This window comes from Chelon labrosus (genome assembly GCF_963514085.1).
Source record: "Chelon labrosus genome assembly, chromosome: 4".
Lineage (NCBI taxonomy): Eukaryota > Metazoa > Chordata > Actinopteri > Mugiliformes > Mugilidae > Chelon > Chelon labrosus.
Genome location: NC_140340.1, coordinates 14,507,049 through 14,533,551, shown reverse-complemented (window position 1 = coordinate 14,533,551; position 26,503 = coordinate 14,507,049). Strand labels below are relative to the sequence as shown.

Sequence of the window (26,503 nt, the reverse complement as noted above, 5' to 3'; positions counted from 1 at the left end):
AGAATATTGGAAACAGAGAGAGGGTTGAAACCAGAATAATAAAATCTCGGATAGAAACCACAACCTCGGTCAACTTTATATATTTATTTATTTTATTTATGTGGCGCGGGAATGTGTCTTTTGTTATTTTTCTTCTTCTGGGAGAAAGTCTGCCTTTCCACATCTTAACAATAATATGACTAAAAGCACTAATGCAATTTAAAGTGCGCTTTAGTCTGACTGTCTATATGGAGAAATCAGTCCAGATGATTCTCTCAGAGTTTATGTTAAATGTATAATCTTTTCCTTCAGACTCCACGGAACTAATACGAGTGGAAAAAAATACAGCGGGGTAAAGTGAAATAATGTCCACATGGTGATTGATGAGTAACCCATTCATGCATTTATGTTGAAAAATGATTCGACACTCTCGTTTTGGGGAGGTGGGATGTCCTCTTTTTAGCCACCAATCTCCGTTCATTTTCCTCCATCTCTGGCTTTTTATTGCTTCTTAGCGAGTCTTCAAAGAGCCCAGAGTCTGTAATTAGGGGGCGGGCCCCGAGTGCCTCAAAACACTTCCCCGCGTTGGAGCCCAACTTCTTCCAAACTGTCCCGGGACTCAGAGCGGCGCTTCTCCCTCTCCCCTCAGCTTCTAAAGGGATACTGTTTCTCAGGGATGGCCGCATCTATTCTGGAGGTAGGGAATGTAATTGTAAGTAGACTTTTCTTCTTCCTCCTCTTCTTGATGCAAACTTTTCATGATGTGAATGTTGTTGAAATCCCAGCTAGAGCTCGTGATAAAGTTGCGCAGCAGTAAGTGGAAGGGATGAAGTTTAGTTAGAAGGTGTCTGACAAATTATTAATAAGAAATTGCCAGTTTTGCGCATTAACTGAGAAATATTTGAGATTTAAAGCAACCTCATGCTGGGTTTTACCCAGTATTACTAAGTTTTACAACTTAAAATTTAACCTCTGTTCATGTTTATTCAAAACCTGGGATCAACATCCCCACAAGTCAACAGAACAAACCTAATTCCACAACAAGTTATTTCTAATTATTATAAGAGGCTGAAGAAATGAAGAAGACAGTCGGCGCTAAGAGTAAAAGATCTGAAAGCATGAAATAAAACCAAAATCAACAGGGTGCAAGAGCTCGTAGCAAGAGAAGGAGATAGCGGCCAATCACCTCTGAAGTCAATCAACGTGGAAACGCCTGAATTTCTCTCCTAAAGTTAAGCAAATATTTGAATAGATTTTGTAAAGATTCAAAGTTATAGGCTAGGATTAAAAAGAGTTCTGTCGCACTGAAAAAGCGCCTTTTTAATTCAACAGTAAGAGTGTATCACGGCAGCAACAACTGAAACTAACATAAACTCACTACAGAAACAATACAGACATAAACTTATTATTAATTAGTCACATCCATGTGTTTAGTGTGTGACATGCTGTACTGTGGGGTAAGTTACCTGCCGCATGGGAACGTGAAATACTAGATAAAGGAGCATTGCAAAAAATATATATATAAATATATATTTAGTTAACTCCTTGTAGAACAGTGGTGTATCGTATACTTGTGTTTTATAAAAGATTGTGCAGGTTTACCAGGTCCCAAACGTGGTCATGAACAATGGCTAGATCTAAATCTGTAGGAATATAAACAGGACAATGGCTAGACTATTATGACACAATGTACAATTAGCTTGTCTAAGGTCTTCAATGCTATGGTGACCACCAGTGGGAAAAAAAAAACAAAACATGTTTGACAAGATCTTTGTGAGACACAGTTAAACTGCTTAGAAGCATGAATGCACAGTGTCTATTAATGTATGCCGTAAAAACGGGACAAAGCTTTAAAGCAAATATTAATGTTAAGGTAAGAAAAGCTTGTCGACAGCGGTTTAAGGGAAATAAAAGGGTGAGGGGATTCCTCCTTTGCTGAGCGGAGCAGAACCTTCACAAGCGTAAACATTCGCTGCTTGAAATTGCCCTAAACCACTTTGAAAACAGAGAGAGCAGGAAAAGCCAGCGGTGGCAGTCAGGCATAAGTTTTTTATTAGAGTTGACACTGACAGAAGCAGCAGCAGCAAGCAGCCATTTCCTCCAGACAGACAGTCTCATTTTCCCCCCTTGTCTCCTCCTCCTCCTCCTCCTCAGGAAGACGCACGCTATGGCTCCAGTCCTCTGGCTATGTTAACTGCTACCTGTAACAAGTTTGGCAGCACCAGCCCAGTCAGGGATTCGGCTACACCTGGTAAGACCGGCAGCACCACTCCAGTAAAGAAGCACTACACCATGACCTCTGACCTTCAAACAGCTAAGAACGGGCGGGCCACAGATGGCAGCGGACTGGCGGACTCCTACACTGGCTCCTTCACCACAGCTGGAGGAGGAGGAGGTGGTGGGCTGCTTACCCCCACTGGAAGCCCCCCTCCTTCAGCCGGAGGCTACACTACAGAATATAACCCTTTCTCCCACTCCTTCCAGACCTCCGTCTCCCAGGACCCGTCTCATTTAGTGTCTAAGGCTCATGCTACGGCCGACTGTCTCACCAGTGTCTATACCTCGCTGGACATGACGCACCCCTATGGTTCATGGTATAAGGCTGGTATCCACCCAGGCATAACTGCTGCTCCAGCTAATGCCACATCCTCCTGGTGGGACGTCCACCCCAACTCCAATTGGCTGTCAGCAACGCAGCCCCAGACGGACGGAGGTCTCCAGGCCTCTCTGCAGCCTGTAGCACCGCAGGCGTCCCTTAGCCCACAGCTGCCAAGTTACAGCACCGACTTTACACCACTCAACCCAGCTCCTTACCCTTCTGTGGGACTGGGCTCCTCGTCACATCTCCTCCAACCTTCCCAACACATGCTGCCCCAGGACATGTACAAGCCCAAGCCTGTGCCAAGTGCCGGGCTGATTGAAAGTCCCATGGGCCTAAAGCCTGCTAGGGGATCAGGGGGGTACAGTGGAGGGGGTACACCCACCAGGTCTTCATGTGACTGCCCCAACTGCCAGGAGCTGGAGAGGCTGGGAGCCTCAGCTGCGTCCCTGAGGAAGAAACCGGTCCACAGCTGCCACATCCCAGGCTGCGGGAAGGTCTACGGCAAGGCCTCCCACCTAAAAGCCCACCTGCGCTGGCACACCGGCGAGCGGCCCTTTGTTTGCAACTGGTTGTTCTGCGGGAAGCGCTTCACCCGCTCAGACGAACTGGAGAGGCATGTGCGCACCCACACGCGGGAGAAGAAGTTCACCTGTCTACTGTGCAACAAGCGTTTCACACGCAGCGACCACCTCTCAAAGCATCAGAAGACCCACGCAGATTCTACAATGCAGGGCAAAGCTGTGGCCGGGGAGGGAGACACAGATCCTCGGAGCGAAGAGACCGCAGAGCTCAACTCCAGCGCTGTGCCCAACAACCCTGTCGCTGACCAAATCACTAATGGGGATGAGAAGACTGGCACGCCCAATGGAGTGGAGAACAGCAGTGGACTGTTGGAGATCTGACTTGATCTGACCCAGTGCTATTTTGTGGAGAAAAAAAAAAAAAAAATCACATTTCATATTAAAAAAAGACAGTATTTTGTTCTAAGACGTACAATGATATTGGACAATGTCTGAAAAGACTTGATATGTTGAATGACTGAGCAAGTTGCAGGTAGCAATCGCTTTGTTTTCTCTGGACCACACACGCAAACCTGCAAACGTAAAGAAACGTATGCAAACACACACATGGATACACACACAAATATGACCAACCGAGTCGAGATGCACGTACATGAGCAGAACATTCACATGCGCACATTTACTGCAAACAAATGAGCAAGCCTATATAATGTATGCAGGGATTCACAGAGAAGGATGCCTGCTCAGACACATGAACACGTAAACATGCTCATGCACAAATTTTGTAGCCTACACACATTTTTTGCCTTTCAAATGAGACAAACCACTGGGGAAACTTAATCTGCTAAGGCAGAAGGAAAAGAGCTCTAAAGCCGCAAAAGGAAAGTAGTTTTAGAAGGAGACTTATGGTTAAGATGACGGAGTTGATGGAGCATCGCATGCCTTGAGAAAAATCTGATTTACAGCCGTACTATGATACTTAATCGTTATTTTTTGAAACAAACAATGGACAGTCTTGCTTACAGCTTCTTGTTGCCAAAAAAGTTCTGATGTAAAAGGTACTTCCTAACACCTTTTGTTTGCTGTTTGCTTCTTTACATGTTTAATTTAATTTCATATTTAGATAAAATAATCTAATTTATGCCTTAAATTATACACACAGAGGATTATCTTGCACCGTGCAGGAAATAAAATATCTGAAAAATGAATGCAAGGTGGTTGAAGCTGGCCAAAATCTTTTCTTTTTCCTATTTATTAGTTATAAGGTGGAGTTTGGGGGCTTTGTTTTTAAAGTTTTATTTATAGATCTTGAAATTCAATGTGTGTGCAAACTATTTCTATATAATCTTGTAATTGTGAAGTCTTCCACACCTGGAAAATGTATTGATTAATAAGGACTTCCTTCCTCTTTGTATATACTATATATTGACAACAATATATAGATATTGTTAGGTGTGCTATTTATCTCCTTTTTTTTATGTATTTTCTATATTTTACTTTACAAGATGAAATACTGTCAATGTTGCTTCACCTAACAGTAACATAAGAGCTTCATTTGTTGGCCAGAAATTTGTGTCGTTGTGAAATGTGTGTAAATACTGATGAAGCATGAAGCCTCATAAAGGTATACATGTTGTAAGATTTACGGTGCGGCAATTTTGGTGCTTTTACGAGTAAAGAAACCTTGAAAAAATTATTATTATTTATTTTTTTTTGCTGATGTTATTGTTATATAAAAACAAGTCTGACTTTTAGATGTAAAAAAAAAAAAAGAAAAGCAGTTCATGCATGAACGTGCACACTGCATCCCCTTCTCTCCTCACTCGCTGTCGTTCTTTTCATATCTTACTATATTTCCACCTCGCCATGGCCAAGCAAATACTTTCATTATCTTTTGCAGCGCAAACAAAGCCGTTCACTGAATTGAAGTCTTAACTCCACACAATGACCCCCTTTCAGAGAGCCACTGTAGTTACACTCAAGACAATTACTCCACTCTCCAGCTTGAGAGGGGTAATTACCGAGAGCGATGCTCCAGCAGAGTCAGGAGAGAGGAGAAGAGGGGATTAGGACAGGGGAGCTGTGGTTGCATTGTTTATGGAGGGAGGCGGTCAAACAAAGGACCCCAATTAAGGCAGGATGCAGGACGAAAGATGTGATGTGAAGATACGAATGCGTGGTTGAAGCTGGGCTGACCGACCCGAAAGTCTGTGTCTTTTTCTGAAACTTCTTGGCCATCCTAAGTGATTCATTCCTTGGGTTTGTGCGAGAGTTACAGTCAGAACAAGTGCCACTTGTGTGTCTTTCTGTCCGCTTTTCTGTCGGGGTCATTGAGGCTTTTCCAGACTAATAAAAATACTTTAGGTGGGCGGACTTCCCACTCTGCATTAAAAGAGAGATAGCCTCAGGACAGACCAAATGAGGCCTCAAACAGATGTGCAGCAGCTCCAGACAAAGAATTATTCAAGGGGTTTTTATGATAACTTGGTAACAGGTGATGTTACAGGACGACAGGAAAGACAAGCACGTGAGTAAAATTTAGAGACATGTTTAAGAATTTTTTCCTAAGCAGGTGAAAAATGGCATTAATTATCCAGTCAAAAGAAAGGAAAATGCAATGAGACAAAAGCACTGGCTTAAAATAACTAAGGACGTTCATCAGAAAAGTGAAGAGGAGACCTGTAGAGCTGCTGGAACCCCCCTGAAGCTACCGACTCTTCTATTGTAACATTTACACTTCCCAGGCTGCATGGTTCCAATTTAGGTCTTCTAATGAGCTGTATTTGAGGTCAATTTATATAAAACGTCCCGGGGCCGACTCTGTCATCAGGGACCGACATGTTTATGGTGGTCTGAAGTGGGCGCACGGTCGAGTCCACAACATAAAAGCCAAACATGGGGGAACGGGGTAGGGTAAGGGTGTGTCAGTTCCAGCGCGTGAGGGTGGGGGGTAAAGAAGACGGTCAGTGGCTTTTAAAACCTCCGCTGCTACTGGTATTTTCTGCCTTTTTTTTCTTTTAAACACACTCCCTGTGCAGCGGTGGTGGCTTACTTAGTGTAGCCTTAACTTTATTTTTACTCCTTTTATTTAGAAAGCCAGGGAACATTACGTGTTGCTTCAAATAAGGTCATAAAAAGAAAATATACATGCAGTGACACGTAGAGGCAAAGAAGCAGAAGCCGGCCAATCTGTTCCATATGGTTTGCCCACGTGTGCCCATTTACTCCTTTTGCAAAAATCAAAACTGCTGCAGGCTTAACGGCACTAAAAAGGGGTATTCCACGGTATCCCAGATACACCTGTTTAAACATTCGAACAACTTTAAAGCACCTACTGTTTACTTAATCTCTTACAACTTGATGGGATACACACAGCTAATGAACACTCCAGGGAGATACCCAACTCTTCAGAATAAAAGACCTCATCACGATGTGCTGGACAAAATGCTAATTAACCTCTTTTTGTGCTATTATCTGGTCCTGACTGATCGGCCACGTGAAACAATGGACTGCGCTCTGACATAGCCACAGGGCTGGGTTCCTTCTTCTAGCTCCCCGTGTGTGCAGGGCGGGGGGTTTGCGGGAGGCATAAAGCAGGACAAAGGCACAGGTGTCTGCAGGTGTGACTGGGGTCTCTGTGGAAGAGAATGGGGCAAAGAATGTCAGCATGCCCAGAGGCTCAGCAGTCAGCAGTCATAAGTAAAAACAAGATAAGGCATCTTTGGCAAAGGGGAGAAGTAAGCTGACCTGAGTGAACCATAACATGACCCGGAGAGCAGAGGAGGTCAGGCTGAAGAAAAACAAAGGTTTAAGAGGAAGACATGCCAGATAAGAAAGGGCAAGAGGTAAAAAGGCCAAGCTATTTTGCAAATGTACTTTATGTATGCTATGCTTATCATTTTAGCCATCAGTGACATGACAGGAGAGGAAATATATGTGACAAAGAAGTACAAAAGATGCGCCTCAGTGATTATGTGTCCTGTGTTTCTTAATTTATGCAGTGAATTCCTTCCCATTTTGGCAGCAATGCTGCGTCAAGCTCCGTTACCTCTTCTCACTGTACGATATGATTATGTGTTACCGTACTATTCCGTAAAAACAAATAACGATCCATGCCCTTTGCATCATCAAACTTTGCTTTGAGTGCTTTTCATATTTCCAACGCTCATCATATGATGTTACAACATTATTTTGTCTAACGACAGCCTTTAAAGTTAAAAGGGAGTCCTCCCTTACTGCCCAGCGCACCACTAAATGAGGCCATTTTGTTTATAGGAACTGTGGGAGGGTTGTGGGTGACTCTGTGCCCCTTTAAAAAGATAATATGCTTCCCGTTTAATGGCCTCCGGATGACAAATTGCTTCCAGGGGAAAATTAGGTTAAGAAAATTGCGTGTGTGACACGTAAAGACATATCTACTCTACTTAGGATGTTTGACATCCATAATTGAATTATATGCAGAAGTAGGTGCAGTTAAGAGTCTTTGAAAAACCACATTTGCTCACGAGGCCTGGATAAAATGCAAGCTTTGGATGTTTATCGATAATCATGTATTTTTCACCATGGCGGCATATTCATTTTCCGAGCAGATTTCAGATTAAAGGTCGTAGAATCTATAGAGAGAGCTCGTACTGTAAAGCTGGCGTGGTTTGCTTCATTTTTACCACAATGGAAAGTTTCTTTCTTTCACAAGACGAGTATATCTGTTGGAGACGGTTGGAAAACCACTCAGAAAATTGATGGCCCATTATAGCCTAATACCCTTACAAATATCTAGAGCGCCATTAAAGTGTTCTTTCCTTTTGAAAATGCTTACTATCTTGATGGTATTCTGACTGACATACAGCCCAAACCATTCTTGTTTGCTTTTTTTAAGTTCAAGCCACTAAATACTTCCTTGGAACATTTAAAGCAAAGAGATTTAAGAGAGACAGTGCAGAAGAGGGGCGGCAGAGGTGTAAAAACACAAAACCCTCAGGAGAGAAGGTAGAGAAAACACAGTAAGAGAGACCTGCCACTAAGAGTACAGCGGTAAGTGAGAAAAAGAACGCAGCCAAATGAGCAAATGAATCTGGATTTGGATCAAGTGAATGAGGAAACTGAAGAAGGAAAAAAAAACAGTTGGAGAGGAAAGAGGGAGAGGAGAGAGAGACAGTGAGACAGAAAGAGAAGGAGAGTGAGTCAAATGCAGAGGGAGGACTGAGTGATTTGGGTTGGAAGCAGGAGCAGGGAGCCAGGGTTGGCAGGGTTTTGGTGGAGGAGTGTGGTGGTTCAGAAGTCCTCCAGCGCGAGGCGCCAGTGTGTCCGGCGGGGGCCCTGACCATGAGCTGCCTCACCCCCCCAGAGCCACGGCCACAAACCCCCTCTCCCCCTTCACCACCAGCACCGCCACCCATCCAACCCAAAACCCACTGGCAGGCAGCGCTTCACTGAAGCTGCTGCTGCATGTTTATTTAATATTCTGAAGAAATTGAAATATCTCTGTGGGTTGACACACATACATACACAATTACATATCACTCACACACACACCCAGACTCGCACACACACACGCATACGTTCACACACACATTACCACCACAATATATAAATAAATAAAGTAGAGTAATAACGTTCTCTTGATCTGAGGCCAAGAGCAGAGTTGGAGAAAATCTTTTTCAAATGGTGTTTTCAGAAGCGTAGAGGGAGGAGCGTGAATGTCTGACACTGCATGTTGCCTGAGCAGGCGGCATGTCTCAGTCTGACTCCCACAGAGGAGAGAGAGCATTAACAAAGTGGTTGACAAACAAGAAACAGTTCCCATGTGACAGGAAGAGAAAAAAAGATGAACTACGGACAACTATGTACACTGGCTGCTATATTTTAAAAAGCTACTTATGGAATCTATGAAAAAGGAAGAATTTCACATGTTGAGCAATTTAGCAACTGGGGAGTGTGTGGTCTGTGAATGAGAACATGTATATGAGGTGTTTGTGAAGTGTTAAATGAACAAATGTGCGCGCCAGGTCTTTTTTCGGCGTGTGTGTGCGAATGACTGCATGAGTGCACATGCACACACACACACACGTCCATAATGAGTCTGTGATCATTACAAAGCAATTCCTTCAGACAGAAATCCCTTAAACAGCCTCGGTTTTGGTCTTCATGCTATCCCCCTTCTGTCTCCTCTCTCCTCAACAGCCACCAACCACTGCTGCTGCCAAAAATAACACAGGAGCGCCACTCGAACCCGCGCCTCACCACAGCACAGCTTGGCCGCAAGAGAGGGATCAAAACACACACAAAAAAGGAAACACATCATATTGTGGAAGGAGGGAAAAAAGCGCATTCATACAGCTCCATACTTCAAGATATCTACTGATGATTTTGGCAACCGGAGAACCACACATACTAATGCACCGAGCCAAGACAAGGAAAGGGAAAGTGTGTTTGTGGATGTGCGTGCCTATGTATGCGTACAATTTGGATAAAGTATATAGTAACTGCTAAGACGGCATTCATTTCTGATCTTACTCAGTCAGGGATTTAACCACTGGCTCAATAAAAACACTTATATTATCATGTTATAGGCCAATAAATTAGGGTCTTCAGCCGAGCAATGAAGGCCCGGCAAACAAGGCAAATTAACACTGAAAGTATGAGTAATGAGTAGGCGTGGTATCCTCTGGTCACAGATAAATCATGCTGCTTCGACTGTAGGTTTGGGAGTTCAGATGGGAGACGGCTTTGCTCATTGTCATGGACGGTTCACTTCGTGTTGCATTTGGCAAAATGTGCTCCTCCGCACTGCCAGCAGATGAAGCCATCAGAATAAGAGCTCTATTTCAGCGACGGCCAGCAGGGGTTTACAAGCAAACCATCACGGGATTAATTGTCCAGCCACAGAAATAAAGTAAAATTGTGGAAAGGTGGAAAATGTACTGAAATATTTTATGGAAGCGCTGCTATATAAATTGGAAACGGGACGCTAGAGTTGTGGCTCCGAAAGATTTTTAAGGGTCTGCACGATTCCTTTAGGTATTTAAAGGCAAAAAGATCCAAACTACACAGAGAAATCCGATTAACAGAGCTGTCTGCCTGATATTTTATAGCGCACTATATAAAATGTACAGTTTCATTGCCTACCTAAATTTCATCCTGTGCTCTCACACAGCACACATACTTTAGTCAAAAGTTTGGTCAAGCCAGATACAGTAGTATGGTTTCAGCATGTTATCTTCTAGTCTATGCTTTTATTTTCATTTTTTATATTTTGACTATTACACGTAGTGTATTTTTTAGACTTAGAGTTAGACTGAGAGAGACATTATTCATCCACAAGGGAAATTGCTTGGTCACAGTAGCTCAGTTGCACAGACAAAAGCAAAAATGTACAAAGTTTGCATAGGAACAAATGAACAAGAAACAGAGACAGAAGTTTTGCGGCTTTAGTTGCCAGTTCATTGAAATGTTTTACCATACAACACACCTTTTAAATTTGTTTTGAAAGATGTTATAGTCATCTGTATGCCCGTTATTATTTATCATAGAGGGGTTTATCTCTGAAAGGTTTTCCAATTCATATCCTGCAGTATGTCAAATTCAGAACTGTCATTTTTAGCTTTATGATGGTCAGTCCACTTCCATTTCTCCACGTTGATCTGTAGTGGAGATGACAGGTGCTAGAGAACCCAGTGACCCACAGCACTATTAAAGGCAGAGAGACGGAGGGGGCTTGACAGCTGGGACGACCAGTGACTAACTGTCGCCCTCTGCTGGCTCAATTCAGGCTCACCAAATTGCTGCACAAATACCCAGAAGGCAATAAAAGCTGTCAAGTCAAACCAATGCCCTTTCATTGCTACAACCTATAATTAAGTGAAAACAAATAGACTTAAAGTTCAACTACTTCACACAGAAATAAATATAAACTGTAAGACTATTACTTTTATTGCACACTCAACAAAACGAGGCGAAAACAACTAACATGCACTGGAGTACAATTTGTCTCGGTACTTACATATTTTATTATCTCATTATTTTTGTTGTGTTACTCTGACAAAAAGACTTAAGCTCATCTTGTTGGCTTGAGAGGGATACTTATGTTCTTTCTGGTTTTTCATTACTTTTATTTGACTGCAGGGTGATTGTGGTACGTATAGGCCTATTACACTACTACAAAAGTTTCCTTTTTGGTTAATGCATCTTTTCAACTTCACTATTGTTCCGAAGAAGCAAGTGTTCACGAGGCTTTGCGCATAAATACCTGGATTTTCCTTCATCCTGTCCATGGATGTAGAAAGGTAGACAGCCCGTACCACTGGGCCCACACTGCACAATGAAATGTCAGCGCCCAAAAAATCAAACGTCAAGAGCCATTGGACCAATCACTGACCACGTTTCACAGGGGGCGCGTTTACGTCATATCTATGCGCCTGAAAGTACTTAGCCGCAGTCTGTCCGAGCAGAGGGGGGCTTCGTCTGCTCGTTGCCTCATCGTCTGTCTGGGAAAATAATAAATACACTCTAATGAAAGCAGGTGTCTGTTTTGGTGGGGCGACTTGCCAACCGAAACCGATCGGCCCTGTCTGCGTGAAATAGGGAATGAACGACGAGACAGCATCGGACAGCTGGAAGAGAAACTCCGGGTGTTCCAGGTGAAGCTACACACATGCTAAGCTAGCATAGCACTGTAGCTAGCTCCCCTGGACGTCCTGACAGTTAGATAGGTCTCTTTTTTAGTATTTACTGAACCGCTGCCTTCGGAACTAATGTTACTGGTATTAATTCAGGATAAGGTACCAAAATATAGTCACACCTGACTCTTAAAGTTAATATATAATGCTGACATCCACGAGCTTAGAATTATCTTTCATGTTCTTTCACTGAAACTGGATGGCACATTTTGGACTGATTACAAGTTGATTCACTGTAACCTGGTCACCCTGGTTTATGATTACATGGTTAATCAATCTGTGATGTAGAGAGCTGCAAGTGCCCCATGTAGCTCCAGTAACAACACTTAGATCAACTGTGTAGGGATCAAGATGAAGCACAAGTTTGTGATTATTTGTGTAGTAATATTTGTCCTAACTGCATGGACTCAGATCAATTTATCTGGAATATTTAGATATATGTTGTATGGAATATTATTATTATTATTATATGGGGTAGTTCAGCTAATATAATACGTAATTGTCTGTGATATTGTCGGTGATATCTCAATGGCAGAATTCTCTTGATCTCAAGAGCATTTATAATCGAGGTGCACATTATGCTTAAAACTCTTTGTAAAGAAGTCAACAGTTGCTTGGCTGTTCATCCCATACGGGTTCTTCTTTTGTTTAGTATTGAGCAAATGCTGGCTGTGAATCCCGGAAAGACGCCCATCAGTCTGCTGCAGGAATATGGAACGCGGATAGGCAAGACCCCAGTGTATGACCTGCTGAAGGCCGAGGGACAGGCCCACCAGCCCAACTTCACGTTCCGCGTCTCCGTCGGAGAGATCAGCTGCACCGGCCAAGGGCCCAGCAAGAAGGCAGCCAAGCACAAAGCAGCTGAGGCTGCTCTGAAGATGCTCAAGGGAGGCTTTGGAGGTCCCACTGGAGTTGGTGTTGGAGTAGAAGGGTTTATTGGGGTTGATGTGTCTACTGATGGTGATAGGTCAGTGTCATATTCTGTTAGGTTATTTACATAAACTCTTAGATCCTGCATCAGCTATATACACCTAATGGCTAGTCATGAGTGAGATGTATTTGAATTATATGTAGAGTGGTTAAAAACAGAACAAAACAAGAACAAAACATAGAGGCCCAAGTGGTTTCATTATTTCCTCTTCTGCTTTATTCCACCTCTACAACTGTGTAGCTCTCAATCAGAGATGAAGACCTCGAGCACTTCTCAGCAGTCTGAATGTAACCCCGTAGGGGCTCTGCAGGTAAATAAACGCAGATGACTACTGAGGTCAGACTTTGATTTGTTGTTTGATTGTATGCTGCCATTTACACTTCTTTCTTTCTCCTTTCTTTCTTTGCCAGGAATTGGTGGTGCAGAAAGGATGGCGTTTACCAGAGTACACGGTCACCCAGGAGTCTGGTCCAGCACATCGCAAAGAGTTCACCATGACCTGCAGAGTCGAGAGATTTGTAGAAATTGGTACGCTGCATAATGTTTCACTCTCAGAGCGTGTGTTTGCGGATGTTTTTGTACGTGTTTCTTTAAACTTCATGACATTGATGAAAGAGTTAAAAAAAAATAATGCTGCAAACTGAAGAAAATTATATATACTGCTTTTTACAGGGTGCCAAGCAAATTCTGACATTCTCTGACCTTTTCTCTTGGTACATGACATGTTAACATCACGGTTAAATAAGACTTGGTTGTCTAAATCAGTAATCAGTAAGTCAATCTGTTATCTTTTGTTCATCAACAGGAAGTGGAACATCTAAGAAGCTAGCCAAGAGAAACGCAGCAGCTAAGATGTTATCGCGTATTCACGATGTTCCTGTAGACCTGAGGACCAGCAATGAGGCTGAAACAGAAGACGACACATTTAACATGGTGAGACATAAGCATAATTAAGTTTCTCTGTGCACCACTACACTGATTTACAAAAACTATGAGGAACCTGTTATTTGGCATTATCAGAGGAAGAATGAAATGCTCTGCTTTTACCATTTATTTAAATTGCATCCTTAGTTAGGTTTCCATTTTTCTTGCTGCAGTTGATTGTCTTTCAAATATTATTCAAAATACTAGAAGCCACAAACTCTGCTTTTCTGTCAAATGAAAATTGCCGGCAGATAATGCAAATTTCAATGAATTGCTGTAAAATATCTGTTCACACAGCACATGGGGAGCAGAGCTGAGTCAGGAAAGAGCAAAGGCTTCAGCTGCACATGGGACTCTCTGCGCAACTCCGCTGGAGAGAAGATCCTCCAGCTCCGTAGCCACCCCCTAGGTATGCCCTCCGACTCCAACTTCTGCTCTTTGCTGAGTGACCTGTCTGCGGAGCAGCGCTTCGATATCAGTTACCTGGATCTAGGTGAGTTTACAAACAGTAGCCTTCAGTTTTATGTTACATTCACATAACAGATATCACTGTCTACATGCAAGAGTAGCTGCATTTTATTTAAGAGCATGCAAATGCGATAATTCGGTGGAGCTTCCACTGTGTTTATGATAAACCTTATTAGGGTTTACGCCATCTGCACAAGTTAAGACTTGCAAAGCATCATGGGGACATTTTGAAAATGGCATGCTGTTTGGTTGCTATTACTGTCTTCAGATATGGAGGAAGTAGCCTACAGCTGCATGTCAGTTTGTGGGGAAAGATTTAATGTGTGGGCGACGTTTCACAGAGGAACCAGAATTGAAGATCACAGCTCTGCCGTCAAGTTCAGTTTACACATTAATATGATCGTTTTAATGATCTGTTCTTTAATTTGTGCTGGATTTGGTTAATAAATCAGCACAGATGGTCAGTATTTATTTCCTACAAAAAATAACGCGAATGAAATGATAACTATTGTATTAATTTATTTGAAAATAAGCATCAGCTGCAGCCAAATACACTGCCTGGCCAAAAAAAAAGTCGCCATCTGGATTTAATTAAGCAAATAGGTACGAGCCTCCTGCTGGATAATTACTGCATGGGTGATTATCTTTCAGTTGGCAACAAGTTATTTAACCCCAACTGATGCAATAAATAGCTTCTCATTTCTTAAACAACCATGTCGAAAGACACATCCCGTGGTCGTTGAAAAGATGTTAGTAAGTTTGAGAAGGGTCAGATCATTGGCATCAGGGTAAGAAGAGAGGCAGATGAAGTGATGCACCCATCATGCCTAGTGTCTACTGTACAAGCCTGTGGGGGCAGTGCTATGATCCGGGGTTGCTGCAGTTGGTCAGGTCTAGGTTCAGCAACATTATGTGTCCAAAGAATGAGGTCAGCTGACTACCTGAATATACTGAATGACCAGGTTATTCCATCAATGGATTTTTTCTTCCCTGATGTTCACGGGCATATTCCAAGATGACAATGACAGGATTCAACGGGCTCAAATTGTGAAAGAGTGGTTCAGGGAGCATGAGACATCATTTTTACACATGGATTGTCCACCACGTATTGCAACTAGAAGGTGTGAGATAATGGTTATACATATCTATATTACATTAACCATTAACGCTTGGTGCCTGTGTCAGGCTGCATCCTGCTGGGGATGGCTGCTGCCATCAAGGAGTGTCATTGCTATGGGGTCGGGGTGCCTGGTCTGGTCTGGTCTAGGTGGGTGGTACATGTCTAAGTAACATCCACGTGAATGCCAGGTCCAAAAGTTTCCCAGCAGAACACTGGATTGTCACAATGTAGTCCATGTTATTTACATTACCTGTCAGTGGTCATAATGTTGTGGCTGATTGGTGAATATCCCACCCACTGACTGGTGCCATAATTAGATATCATTATGTATTAATGGGATATCAGTGTCATTTAGTGGACTAGTGACATAGACAGTCATAATGTTATGGCTTATCTGTGTGTTGTGGTTCTCTTGTAATGCAAACGTGTAGAGGGTTTAGACACAGCATCATGTACATAGAGAATTATATTTTAAATTCTCATTCCTGTTTCCAAAACATTAATAATGTTGTAAATATCAGTTTTTGAGTAAAATTGCCAGACGACAGCAAGTCGGCATCACGAATGCTTTTCTGTTTTTTTAATGTTTACATTCTGTCCTGTTCCAGAGGAGCGCAGCCTCAGCGGCCTGTGCCAGTGTTTAGTGGAGCTGTCCACGCAGCCAATCACAGTGTGCCACGGCTTCGCTTCAAACACAGACGCCGCGCGAGCCAACGCAGCCTACAATGCACTACAGTACCTCAAAATCATGGCAGGAGGGAAATGACGGGCGTCTTCGGTTGTCCCCCTCACAGACTCGTGCTCGACACAACAAGCCGCCACAAAATCTCCGCTCTGGACGACGGAGGCGCTTTTGTGATGAGTTGAAATAACTCAAATTACCTCAGATTTTGAAATGGAGACTTTTTCTGCCCCCGAGTTCTTTTTTTTTGAGTCTGATTGTTGCCAGTGAAGATGTAGTTGCCCAAAAGCCCATGAACCTCACTTCTTGACGTTTTTCATTATTGTCTCAAATTATTTTGAAAATGCATTTTAGTATTATTTGCATTATTGCCTTCACATCATCCTCTCCTTACGTTTTAAAAAACGAAAAGTCTTTACCTTAAACTACAGATGGTGCTCTTGCAGTGAGCTGAGTTTCCCAAAAAAACAAGTCAGACAAAATATGATGAAGCGAAAAAGTGCAAAAAAGGTCAATTGGTGCTGTGTCAAATGCCCCTTCTTACGGCTGGATGTAAAAAACAAAAAATTCAGCCATGCTGTTGAGACCTAGAGAGAAAGAGACTCTGCAGAATAATCAGAGGACAATAGTTTTAAGGACTGCCCCCTTTTACAGATGAGCTCGCTTGAGTCTTGAAGAATGTGTTATATTTGTGTATGTTAATTAGAAACTCCAGGAACTCAAACTGTCTGTGCCGTTCTCAATGTTGGGCCGTGTTATCTTTGTGTGAGAGTATTAATGGAAATTAGGTGTAAAATTTAAGGAAACACTTATATGAACTGTCCGTGTGAACATACTGTATATCAGAACGTCTAAATTGTCTCTATTAACTCTTTTAGATATTCAGGTTAGGACTTTTGTAAATCCATTCCTGTTAGAACAATGATAAATTTATGATTGGACTCAAAGTGCAAGAAGACCAGTAAGTCTAAATATTTGTTCTTGTTATGACCATCACACACACCTCACTTTAAGCTTTCCATATCAAAGATCAGGCAAACAAATCCACCACATACTCTTCACATATTGTTACCTCAAGAATTTTGTGCTTTCCCAGTAATTTATACCCATGTGTTTTGTTTTTTTGTTTTTTTTTTCTTCCAAAATGACTGTGACTCCAACTGTGACATTTAAAAACTGATGCTACTTTTACAGATTATGTTCTCTGAGTTAACCGGCATATAATTTGCACGCCTTTCGCACATTGCAGGCTGGTCACACTTCTGCCCTCGTGTCATGGTGCTCGGTGTAACTGAAGGGGCCGGCCTGCGCCCGTTTATTAGAAGAAGGAAGTTGCTGGTTTTTAATAATAACTTTTAGGTGCCGACACCATCAGTGTTCTTGCTGAGACTTCCGTGTGGTGGAGTGAGAACGTTTAGCCCGGTTGCCAAGCCTGAACTCCATTGAGAAAATTTCAATAAAAAATTTTTTTTGTACATTTTACTGATTTTGGGAACTGAGTACAGTCTTTCTCTTTATTAAATTACCATTCTATAAAAATACAGACCACGCTCTTTCATCAAGTGCTGCATTTATTTACAACGGTCTCTGTTCAGTATGAGCAATAGGAAGAAACTTAATGCTATTTATAACAACAAACTGTCTGAAGGAAATGTCCTTCAGTGTAGAGCCTCTCATTTGTATGACATTTTAATCTTTTGGATCTATTTGACTTTACGTCCTTGTTCGGATGTTTAGCTATGCAAATCTTCTGCTTTACATGTTGTTGACGTTTCTGTTATCTGCTGTGTCTGTCTGATGAGGGGCTGAGTTCTTCATCCGCGTAGCCACTGCTGTCGGACTGCACGCTGTCACCTCGGACCACTTCACCTGCACAAGGACACAAACACAGTCAGAGCTTTTCTCCTGCGTGTTACGTGCACTGTGTGCCACAGCAAAAAAAAAAAAAAAGCAGCTGCACTCTGACCTGGATGAGACACAGAAGGGAAGATCCCAGAGACAAACACACCTGCACAGTGACCTGTATATACGTGTGTCTGTCAGAGTAAGAAAGCCCTCCCCCCTCCCCCACCCCCATGATGCTTTGCATGCTCAAGAAAGAAGAAGTAAGTGGTTGTTGCAGTGTGAATTAACACCCTTCGCGGATGCAACCGTCTATAGTGGTTGACTGCAGTTTTTCTCACAGTGTCAGCAGTTTAATGATGGCAAGTCATGTTCCTGTGAGAAAATATATATATATTTTAAGCCAGATAAAATATAGCTATACCTTTGTACTGATGTTTTTTGGACAATTGTGAAGTTTCTGTTGTAGTAGCATCTGATTGTCCAAAATCTTCCTCTCCTGCACTGTGCACCTGAAGAGACAAAAAGTAGATATCCTTTTATATAATCACAAAAATGTAAAAGTGCTTAGAATAATCTAACATATCTAATATGGGGTTCACGAAAACCAAAGAGTCATGTACAATGAGTCAGTAGCTAAAACCAAACATGCTTTTAGAGATAATATGAAGTTTTCTGTTTTGGTGATTACTAATTAATTTGCCTTGTTGACTGTACCGGAAAACTTAAGAGCTGCCCACGTTTCACTAAAATCTACTTAATCATTATCATTTGAGGGACAAACATTTTCCAAATGTAGTTAAAAAGATTAAAAGCAACTATTTTCTCGTCATATTTAATGTTATCTTTTTCAGCATTATCCAACCATAGCTGTCAAACATCCTCTGCATGTGTAGCACTGTTGTCAAACTACTGTACCTCCTCCAGCTCGAAGGAGTTAACCTGCTCGAGGTTATTGGCGGAGTGGCCCAGGCCCTGGTGTGTCAGAGGTTTCAGGTACTGTCCCTCCCCCGCATTAAACCCAGACTCCTTACGTGTCTGGGTGGCTGGGACAGGAGTAGCATGACCGGACTCTGACGTGTTCAAGGGACACAAAGACGCATCGTCCCCTTCCCAGCCAGTCACAGTGATGGAGTAATGAGCGTAGCCGCCACTGGGCTCCGGGACAGGAAGTGATCCGGACGCATCCGTCTGTGTGGCCTCTCCTGAAGAGGCAATGTCATTGGTGTGTGTGTCCTTATTAGTCTCAGAGATGGGTCCTTGTAGACGGGGACAAGATCTATCTGTGCTTTCAGCCTCTGTGGAGATATGAGGCAAAGTGTTCGGACTGTGTGTGTTTTTACAGCAGAAAGGCGCCTGGTGTACGCATTCGACTATCTGCGGGCAGATTAGATCATAAGTAACCTTGGCAACGGGCTTTAGCTCCGCCATCCTTGTGTCACTCTGAGTGAAACATGAGTCCAGCTCTGGTTTACATGAAAGTAACTGATGTCCTGTTTCTATCACAGTTTCTCCTGATAACGATGACGCTAGAGATGTTCTTACACCGTGACTCATTCTGTCAAGGTCACAGTTTTCACCAGAATCCGCATTATTTGTTTGTTCACTGTCCTGCATCTCCTTATGAAAGATTTTATTTCCACTCTGAAGACTTTCTGTGTCCACCGTGAACTGTTGCGTTCGCTCCTCCGTCCCATCGTCTGTGATCAGCCTGAGATCTACAGCTGAATTACTCCTGTCACATTCCTCTAAATCCAGTTTCTTGTTAGCCCCGCTCTTGGATTTCAAGACTACATCCACAACATCCGGGAGGCTGGATCTTTTCCTGGGTGAGGGCTGTGGAGAGGTTGAGTCTGACCCGCGGGGGGAGCCTGTGTAGAGACACATTTTGTTGACTGTGTCCTTCAGCCTCTCCACCGGCGAGCGCGGCTCGCTGCGAACGCTGCTCCTGAACCGCTCAATCCTCTGCACGGGAGAGGAGGAGAATGTGAACTCTGGTGTGGCTAGTTTCTGGAGAGGAGTGCGGGACACATGGGAGTAAAGGGAATAGAAAGCGTTGGCCATGGCTGTGAGCACTTGCACTTGTCTAAATCGACCTGTGAAAAGAATAAAATGGAAATGAATGATTCATCCCAGCTAAACGACGCTCATGACACAGAAAAATAAATTACAGAAGAGGATTTTAATAACTTAATGGTCTTACTAGCAAGAGAGAGGCTGGGGTCCTCCTCCCGTATTCGCCGTAGCTGTGAGTCCAGAAAGAGGCGGAAGTTGATGCCCTGAGCCTGAGAAGGAAAGGTGAAGAAGCGAGGAGGAATGCGCACGGTGACCTGAGGCTCCTCAGATCCAAAACCCAGCTCATACAGAGTCTCCTCTGCATCCTCTGCACAAAGCTGCAGCACCTCTGATACACTAGTGGGAGAAATAAAATGTTTCAAGAATATATTGATTAGGAAAACCAATCTGGAAATCTGCAACTTGTCAAGTAGGTAGTTAAAAAGCAAAACTGGTCCGCAGTCTTCAGACCAAATCAAGACAGACAGACAAAATGAATTCTTTAAAGCGCGTTGAAGCCTCACGTTGATGTAGTTTTCCAGGTGGAGGAGGAGAGGCAGCTGGAGGCCATGCTGTTCCCCAAGTTGAGCGACGGCAGACATAGTCCTCGACGAGGGGTACTATAGACATGAAATGTAAATGTCAGAATGCGTAAAAAACAGCAAATATTCTTTATTTCATTTTCAACAACTAAAAACCATACTGAGTCTGAGAACCGACCTGCTTGTGAGCCGGCTGCTCTGACGTCTGAAGGAAGGACATTGTTCCAGGCTTTGTTTTCAGCACAGGGAATAAATGAGAAGGCAAGTGGCAACAGATCATTTATTTAAGTTTCTTTAGCACTGAACAGAGTCAAACATCTTCAGATACATACAACTGTAGGTTAACCGTACGATCAAGGCTTGAATGAACGTTACCTAATTTGAAACCGAAACTAATTGCAATGGAAATGTAGGAAATGTGAGTTGAACACGCAAGAAGCAGTTGTAACCACAATGACCAAAGCAGCATGGACTCATAACTAACAGTCTGCAACAATTCAGCAGTAAAATATTCATTCATTCAGTCATTTTCTGTAACCTCTTGTCCTCTGGAGAGTCGCGGGGGAGCTGGAGCCTATCCCAGAGGCGGGGTACACCCTGGACAGGTCGCCAGTCTACCGCACGGCTAACACAGAGAGACAAGACAACCGTTCACACTCACACCTAGGGCCAAGGCGATACTCACCCAGGTTCACATGCAACATCGCCGTCACTTAACACAGACGCTGAAACACAGAAATCATTTCAGAATGAGAACAGGTCTGATACGCATCTGAGTGTGTATGCACTGGGTAGATTTACACTGATGAAATCTGGATTCAAATCCCATCAGGTGTGTACTTATTCACTTATCACTTTGTACCCACTCATGTTGCCATGCAGAACCTGCACCAGGAAGTTACTCAAGGATGAATTCACATGCTATTTTTACAAAAACATAATCAGATACAGAGAGTGGAATGTTACAGATATCTTTGAATCACAAGCCACAAGTGGAAAATCCCTTTCTACTCTCACCTGTGTTCACCTGGCTGGTATGCAGCTTTCTGTAAAGGTGGGGTCTAAGAATCTATATGGGAAACCAACTCAACTGAACTAAACTCCTTGTGAACAAAGAAGCCTGGCTGGCATCATGTTTCCTGTCAGACTATATAAATGAAATGTCAGTTTACTTAGTTTTACTAAAAAAAAAAGGTGTGGAATTATTTATATTTAAATTAAAATTAAATTAAAAAGAACAGCCTGGAAAGCTTTGGCCTTTACTCATAAGTCTTTATAAGCAAGCCACCTGTAACTGTTCCTGTGACCAGATTATCTTCAGTAACCATCTTTAAAATTTACAATATATCTAAGACACTAAGCAAGAAATGAATAAAATCCAAAGTTACCCTTTAAAATAACAATTTTATAACATTTCAGTATAATCTCTATATGTGTCACTGAAAAGCCCGTCCAAGTGTTTTATTTTAAAATGAACAAAGACCTTTTGAGAATTCACTTTAGATGTATTAACAAAGCACTCAACAGCCTGCACTTCCCCCTCCTAAAAATATCCTCTTTGGCAGAGTCACATTAACGCTGCGCAACACTGGATGTTTCAGCTACGTACTGCAGCTGATGTGCACACATGGGTCAGTCCGTGCGCACCTCTGACAAAACTATTGCAGACAAAGCAAAAGTGTGAGCGGAGAATTTTAGAAACGGCGACGCACGCCCAATTTTGTCATTTTCTTTTTTGGCAGTTTCCTTTAAAGGTGGTAAACTTAGTTGAGGCTGAGGTTGGGAAGAGGAAACGCAATGTTCTTTGAAGTGATGGTGACACTACGGTGTGTGAGTGCATGTGTGCGCTTACCATCAGCTCCGAGACCCAGGTCATCACTTAAGTTGCTGGCTTGCAGCACAGCCTCTGAGGAAATTACAAAGTCAGTGATTTAAGTACATTATATTATATAGATACATTTATTTTTCTTGCGTCAAATGCGATGGAATATATGCACGCATAAGAAAACTGATGGAGTAGCCTAACAGAAAGGAAGATATTTTACTTCTCCCGACTGCATTTGGCAAAATGATTTGACTTTCTTTGACTTAGACTAACAGAATCTGAATGCGTCCCTCAGGAAGGGGAAACAGCGAATGAAATATGTATTTTTACACACATTGAGTTCAGTGTGTTACTATATGAAACATTTAAAACAAAAAGGGACAATGAATAGCACACTGTCACTAGTCATACTCTGTTCATACTCACCAAAACTCAGCTGCCTGCTGTTCTCTGAGCAGACGTTTGACCTGTAAGGCATGTCCCAACATTTATTACACAAACACACACACATCCAGTCAGGGTCATTTGCATGCTTCCATCAAATACGCAATTGGATAGATAACTTCATCTGGAGCACAATGGCAGCATGGCTCCTGTACAACCTTTTGAGGGCTGTCAAGTCTGTCAACTTCCTCATGCAGAATCATTAACATGAAGGTCAACGCCTCCAGACCGATCAGTGGTCACTTTCACGCCAAGTTCTGAGAATATGTTCAACCACAACTTTTTTATTTTTCTTACTGTAAATGTTCGCTGTGTTACTGGTCCATTAACATGCAGTGGAGTTACTGATAATGTAGTATGACATATTGCGACCTCATTTCATAAAACACAGAAGGAACCGGTATTTCCTTGTTGCCTTACTATAAACCACAAGCCCTTTAGTGAAACAGGCTCAGATACAATCATAGTTGTGATTATTACTTTATAAATCAACAACTTCAGCAAAATGTTAGTTCCTGGCACTCATGACACGGCTTTAAAGTGTGTTTTTTTCCAGTGGAACAATAAAAAGACAACACCTGATGCTATTATGTTGGAAACTATACTGTGGCTGCCTCTTCCTGAGCAACCAGACTTCAGAAAGTTTCCACTTTCTACTTGCTGTTGTGTGTTCACCAGTTTCCAGAGACGAGCATCGAGTTCTTCAGTGCTCGATTTCTTTTTTTTTCTTTATCTTACATCAAATGCAAGTAGTAATGCAAACTGACTCACCCACAACCGAGAAGCCAGTTCTCAATCTTTCCTGTGAAGCATCCTGTGGAAATTGAACACATTTGAGTAATCCTCATTATATAAACATGTTTGTGCTTTTTTAAACTGTTGTGCTATTTATTGTCTTTTTCCAAACACGCATGCACGCTCCAAATACTAACATCTGACTTATTCTGTCATGAAAACAAATGTGAATTCTTTGATTCCACTGAAGTGTTGTATTTTTGCCTTTTCCCATGTAATATAGTTCAGTCTGTACTTAATCATTAGCTTCTTCACCCTCATGGCAGGATCTTACCATCAGAAAAGACATCATCGTCCGCTATGGAGGCAGATGGGAGGCTGCACAGCGGTCCCTCGGGCTCCTCCAGAGTGGGCCACTGTCGGCTGCTGTTGATCCAGGCTCGCCGCCTCACCGTGGAGGACGGGCTCTCCATCGCCTCAGTTCATGCAAGGCCAGCGAACATGGTGGGGTCAAAGCTGTAGACGAGCCCGGGAGAGCTGCAGATGAAAAGGCTGAATCCATTATATTCAGTGTATTTCTTAAAGATTCACTTAAACACTATTAATCATCCTCCTCAATTGTAATAACTTAATTGTTTTTCAAATTAGAAACATCAGTATGAACTGAGAATTTAATCTTAATTACTGTATTACTATATTTCCGAACAATTAATAGAGTGTCAACACCTTTTCACTGACATTTATGTTTGGATGACACTTAACCTAGTGCCAAAATGTAAGAAGAGAGACAACTCTCGGTCTAATTATAAAATAAATTAAACTACAACCGTTGGAACAACTGTAGGGTGGCATGTTTATCAAGGCCAAATGCAAAATTGCAATAAAATACTGCTTCTTCAGAACAAGAGTAAAGCACAAAACATAAACCCAGTGTGCAGTGATATCATTTAAATAACATATGTTGTATATGTTCAAATAAATTCGGTGTAAAATGAACATGATTAAATAGGGAACTGTACAGTATGAACAAACTGCCGCGAATAGCTCTAGAAAATGATGTGAGGCAGCATCCAGCGCAGTAAAAGAGCGCAGGCTTAGACAGAGTGTAAGGATGACTGATAGAGCCATCCAAATTCAAAGGATAAATAACATTTTAATTGGTGTCAAAGTCCAAACTGAGTCTAATAAAGGTTGTCTGTAGGTTTTCAGGTGAATTAATGAGGCATGGTCATAGTTTTTTTAAGCAAAGTAAAGATCAATCTTGCCAAACGACAAGCAGCCTTACCTTCATCAACGCTTCAGGTTTCAGTTCTGTCAGCGGCGCTCTTTCTCTCGTTTCCTGTTGTCGCAGGCTGAGAATATCTGAAACTTCATCTGCAGTCTTCAGCAAAACGTCAAACTGCATCCAGGCGGGCTCCGGTTCCGTCGGCGATTAACGCGCGATTAGGCGTTTCTGCTGATTTCCTCTGAAACGTGTCGGCTAAACGGGCATGGCGAAGTTTGCCCGGACCGTCGTCACGCTGCAGAAGACTGTAGGAAGTGACTTTGCATCTCATCTGAAACACAAAAAGTTTTATCGGCGTGGGACGCAGCTGCGACACATCCTGCAGAGACAAAAGCAAGACTCTGAGCAGGTTTCTGGAAATGCCAGAGGTGAGGGCTGACAGTGCAACACGAATAAATAGGACTATAATAAAAACTGAATTACAAACCCCTCCAAAGCAGCCCTCCTGTGGTATTAATGTAGAAAATGTGATTTGTTTTATTTATGTATCTACATCTACCTACGTATATTATGTTCATTTGAGGTATTTGTTATGACCTAAAAAGCTTATGTGCCCCATTATCGTAGCCGACTTCTGCAGCAACATAAAGGAGCTGAGAAAACGTTAGCTACTTCTTTATAACAAGTCTAAACAGTTTATGAAATATGATGCCTTAAGGGATCATATGTTTAATAGATCCCAATTAGCAGCTACTTTTCCTCCAGCAGCAGATGTCCCTTTGGTTCATCACGAAAACCCCAGCGAAGGCCTTTATTTGACCTCTGACCTTGGATGAGGTCCTGGAAGGGTGTTGCAGCGAATCTAAACCAGCCTCATAATAAACAACTTATGCGTAGTTAATTTATTAAAAACATAATAAATGTTGTATTAATATTTACAACAGAGGAACCCTTTATTGATGTCTAAGAGATTATTACATTTTTTCTGATGGCTTATTTGAAATAGATTTTTCTGAGCTTTCTTAACATTATTATGACCTGAGAAACCGCCCGGTTAATGACTATTAACGACTTGCCAGCCCAAAGGCTGTTCCTTATTTTTGGCTTATAGCAGATCTAGTTATATTGATGTAACACAATTATATATTTTTTAATCAAAGATTTTAATTTAGTAGGTTACTGGCTTTGTAGTTTTTGCATGCATGCATAAGAGAACTGATGAAGTAGTCTAAACGAAAGTAGTTTATATACACTATATTGCTTGCACATTTCTGTACGAAAGCTCAAATGAATTTATAAACTGGGATGTGTTATGGATTAAACCACCCAGTTGCAAAAGAAAACAGCTTAAAGGACCTACACCTCAACATAATAATAGGAGACGTCTGCCTCTTTTACAGTTGCAGTCCTGTCTAGGGCCGGGTTCAAAGCGTTACTGATGCTATATAAATAAAATAAAATTGAAAATTGATAGAATTGTCATACACTTATCTCTTTATATTTGTATATATATATTTGTATAAGCTGTATTTATCTAGATATACACACAATAAAGCTCATGTCCACTCCATAGTTTATGCTCCTATATATTGTATATATTGTATGTGTATACTGTATACTGAATATACATTCTTGTATATGTTATATATACTTTTGTTTGTTTCATATCTACATTTCTACCATTTCTACCGCAGTTTACAGGTGTTCCTATGAATAAAAAGGAGAAGGTCCATCTGTAATTGACGGAAGGATACCTGTGATTTCAGACTGAGTGGGGTTGGTGCAGGCCTGGCCTGAGGATGGACTCCACCCTCTGTCCTGTTTACATGGCCACATGTGCTGCCTCACTGACAGCCCCCTCACAAATCCACTAATGTAAGCCCTCCCACAAGCGAGCCATTTTCTCCTCCCAGCGCGGTTACAGCCAGTGTGA

At 42.2% G+C, this 26,503-nt stretch overlaps 3 protein-coding genes across 5 annotated transcripts; 2 read left to right on the top strand and 1 right to left on the bottom strand.

The window, feature by feature from the left end:
• The first annotated feature begins 589 nt into the window (after window positions 1–589).
• sp7 (Sp7 transcription factor) lies at window positions 590–4,798 on the top strand. 2 transcript variants are annotated; one of them, XM_084542634.1, is made up of 2 exons: window positions 590–676; window positions 2,134–4,798. In XM_084542634.1, the coding sequence occupies exons 1-2, from the start codon at window positions 656–658 to the stop codon at window positions 3,481–3,483; spliced, it is 1,371 nt and encodes a 456-aa protein (XP_084398760.1). In that variant the 5' UTR covers window positions 590–655; the 3' UTR covers window positions 3,484–4,798. The 2 variants fall into 2 exon arrangements, with proteins under 2 accessions (XP_084398760.1, XP_084398759.1); XM_084542633.1 differs by having other exon boundaries at window positions 593–691.
• A 6,747-nt stretch (window positions 4,799–11,545) lies between these two features.
• tarbp2 (TAR (HIV) RNA binding protein 2) lies at window positions 11,546–17,415 on the top strand. The gene is made up of 7 exons (XM_084543456.1): window positions 11,546–11,738; window positions 12,430–12,744; window positions 12,949–13,018; window positions 13,119–13,236; window positions 13,514–13,641; window positions 13,930–14,125; window positions 15,829–17,415. Exons 1-7 carry the CDS (start codon window positions 11,686–11,688, stop codon window positions 15,984–15,986), a joined length of 1,038 nt encoding a protein of 345 aa, XP_084399582.1. The 5' UTR covers window positions 11,546–11,685; the 3' UTR covers window positions 15,987–17,415.
• A 55-nt stretch (window positions 17,416–17,470) lies between these two features.
• tespa1 (thymocyte expressed, positive selection associated 1) lies at window positions 17,471–26,462 on the bottom strand. Of its 2 annotated transcripts, XM_084543607.1 has the most exons (13): window positions 26,325–26,462; window positions 24,631–24,901; window positions 23,680–23,897; window positions 23,382–23,424; window positions 22,593–22,633; window positions 22,194–22,247; window positions 21,027–21,066; window positions 20,520–20,570; window positions 20,324–20,419; window positions 19,948–20,156; window positions 18,663–19,840; window positions 18,169–18,256; window positions 17,471–17,771 (listed from the first exon to the last, which is right to left on the bottom strand). In XM_084543607.1, the coding sequence occupies exons 3-13, from the start codon at window positions 23,816–23,818 to the stop codon at window positions 17,680–17,682; spliced, it is 2,031 nt and encodes a 676-aa protein (XP_084399733.1). In that variant the 5' UTR covers window positions 23,819–23,897; window positions 24,631–24,901; window positions 26,325–26,462; the 3' UTR covers window positions 17,471–17,679. The 2 variants fall into 2 exon arrangements, with proteins under 2 accessions (XP_084399733.1, XP_084399732.1); XM_084543606.1 differs by lacking the exon at window positions 26,325–26,462 and having other exon boundaries at window positions 23,680–23,882; window positions 24,631–25,124.
• Window positions 26,463–26,503: the final 41 nt, after the last annotated feature.

What these genes read in the sequence shown, in the direction of transcription:
- tarbp2 (XM_084543456.1), top strand. Translation starts at nt 11,686, where the DNA reads ATGAACGACGAGACAGCATCGGACAGCTGGAAGAGAAACTCCGGGTGT. An exon ending in GTGTCTACTGATGGTGATAG is followed by an intron (nt 12,745 to 12,948) that starts GTCAGTGTCATA and finishes ACAACTGTGTAG; the next exon opens with CTCTCAATCAGAGATGAAGA. An exon ending in CGAGAGATTTGTAGAAATTG is followed by an intron (nt 13,237 to 13,513) that starts GTACGCTGCATA and finishes GTTCATCAACAG; the next exon opens with GAAGTGGAACATCTAAGAAG.
- sp7 (XM_084542633.1), top strand. Translation starts at nt 656, where the DNA reads ATGGCCGCATCTATTCTGGAGGTAGGGAATGTAATT. An exon ending in TGGAGGTAGGGAATGTAATT is followed by an intron (nt 692 to 2,133) that starts GTAAGTAGACTT and finishes CCTCCTCCTCAG; the next exon opens with GAAGACGCACGCTATGGCTC.
- tespa1 (XM_084543607.1), bottom strand. Translation starts at nt 23,818, where the DNA reads ATGGAGAGCCCGTCCTCCACGGTGAGGCGGCGAGCCTGGATCAACAGC. An exon ending in CGATGATGTCTTTTCTGATG is followed by an intron (nt 23,425 to 23,679) that starts GTAAGATCCTGC and finishes CAATTTCCACAG; the next exon opens with GATGCTTCACAGGAAAGATT. An exon ending in GATGTTGCATGTGAACCTGG is followed by an intron (nt 20,571 to 21,026) that starts GTGAGTATCGCC and finishes CTGAAAACAAAG; the next exon opens with CCTGGAACAATGTCCTTCCT.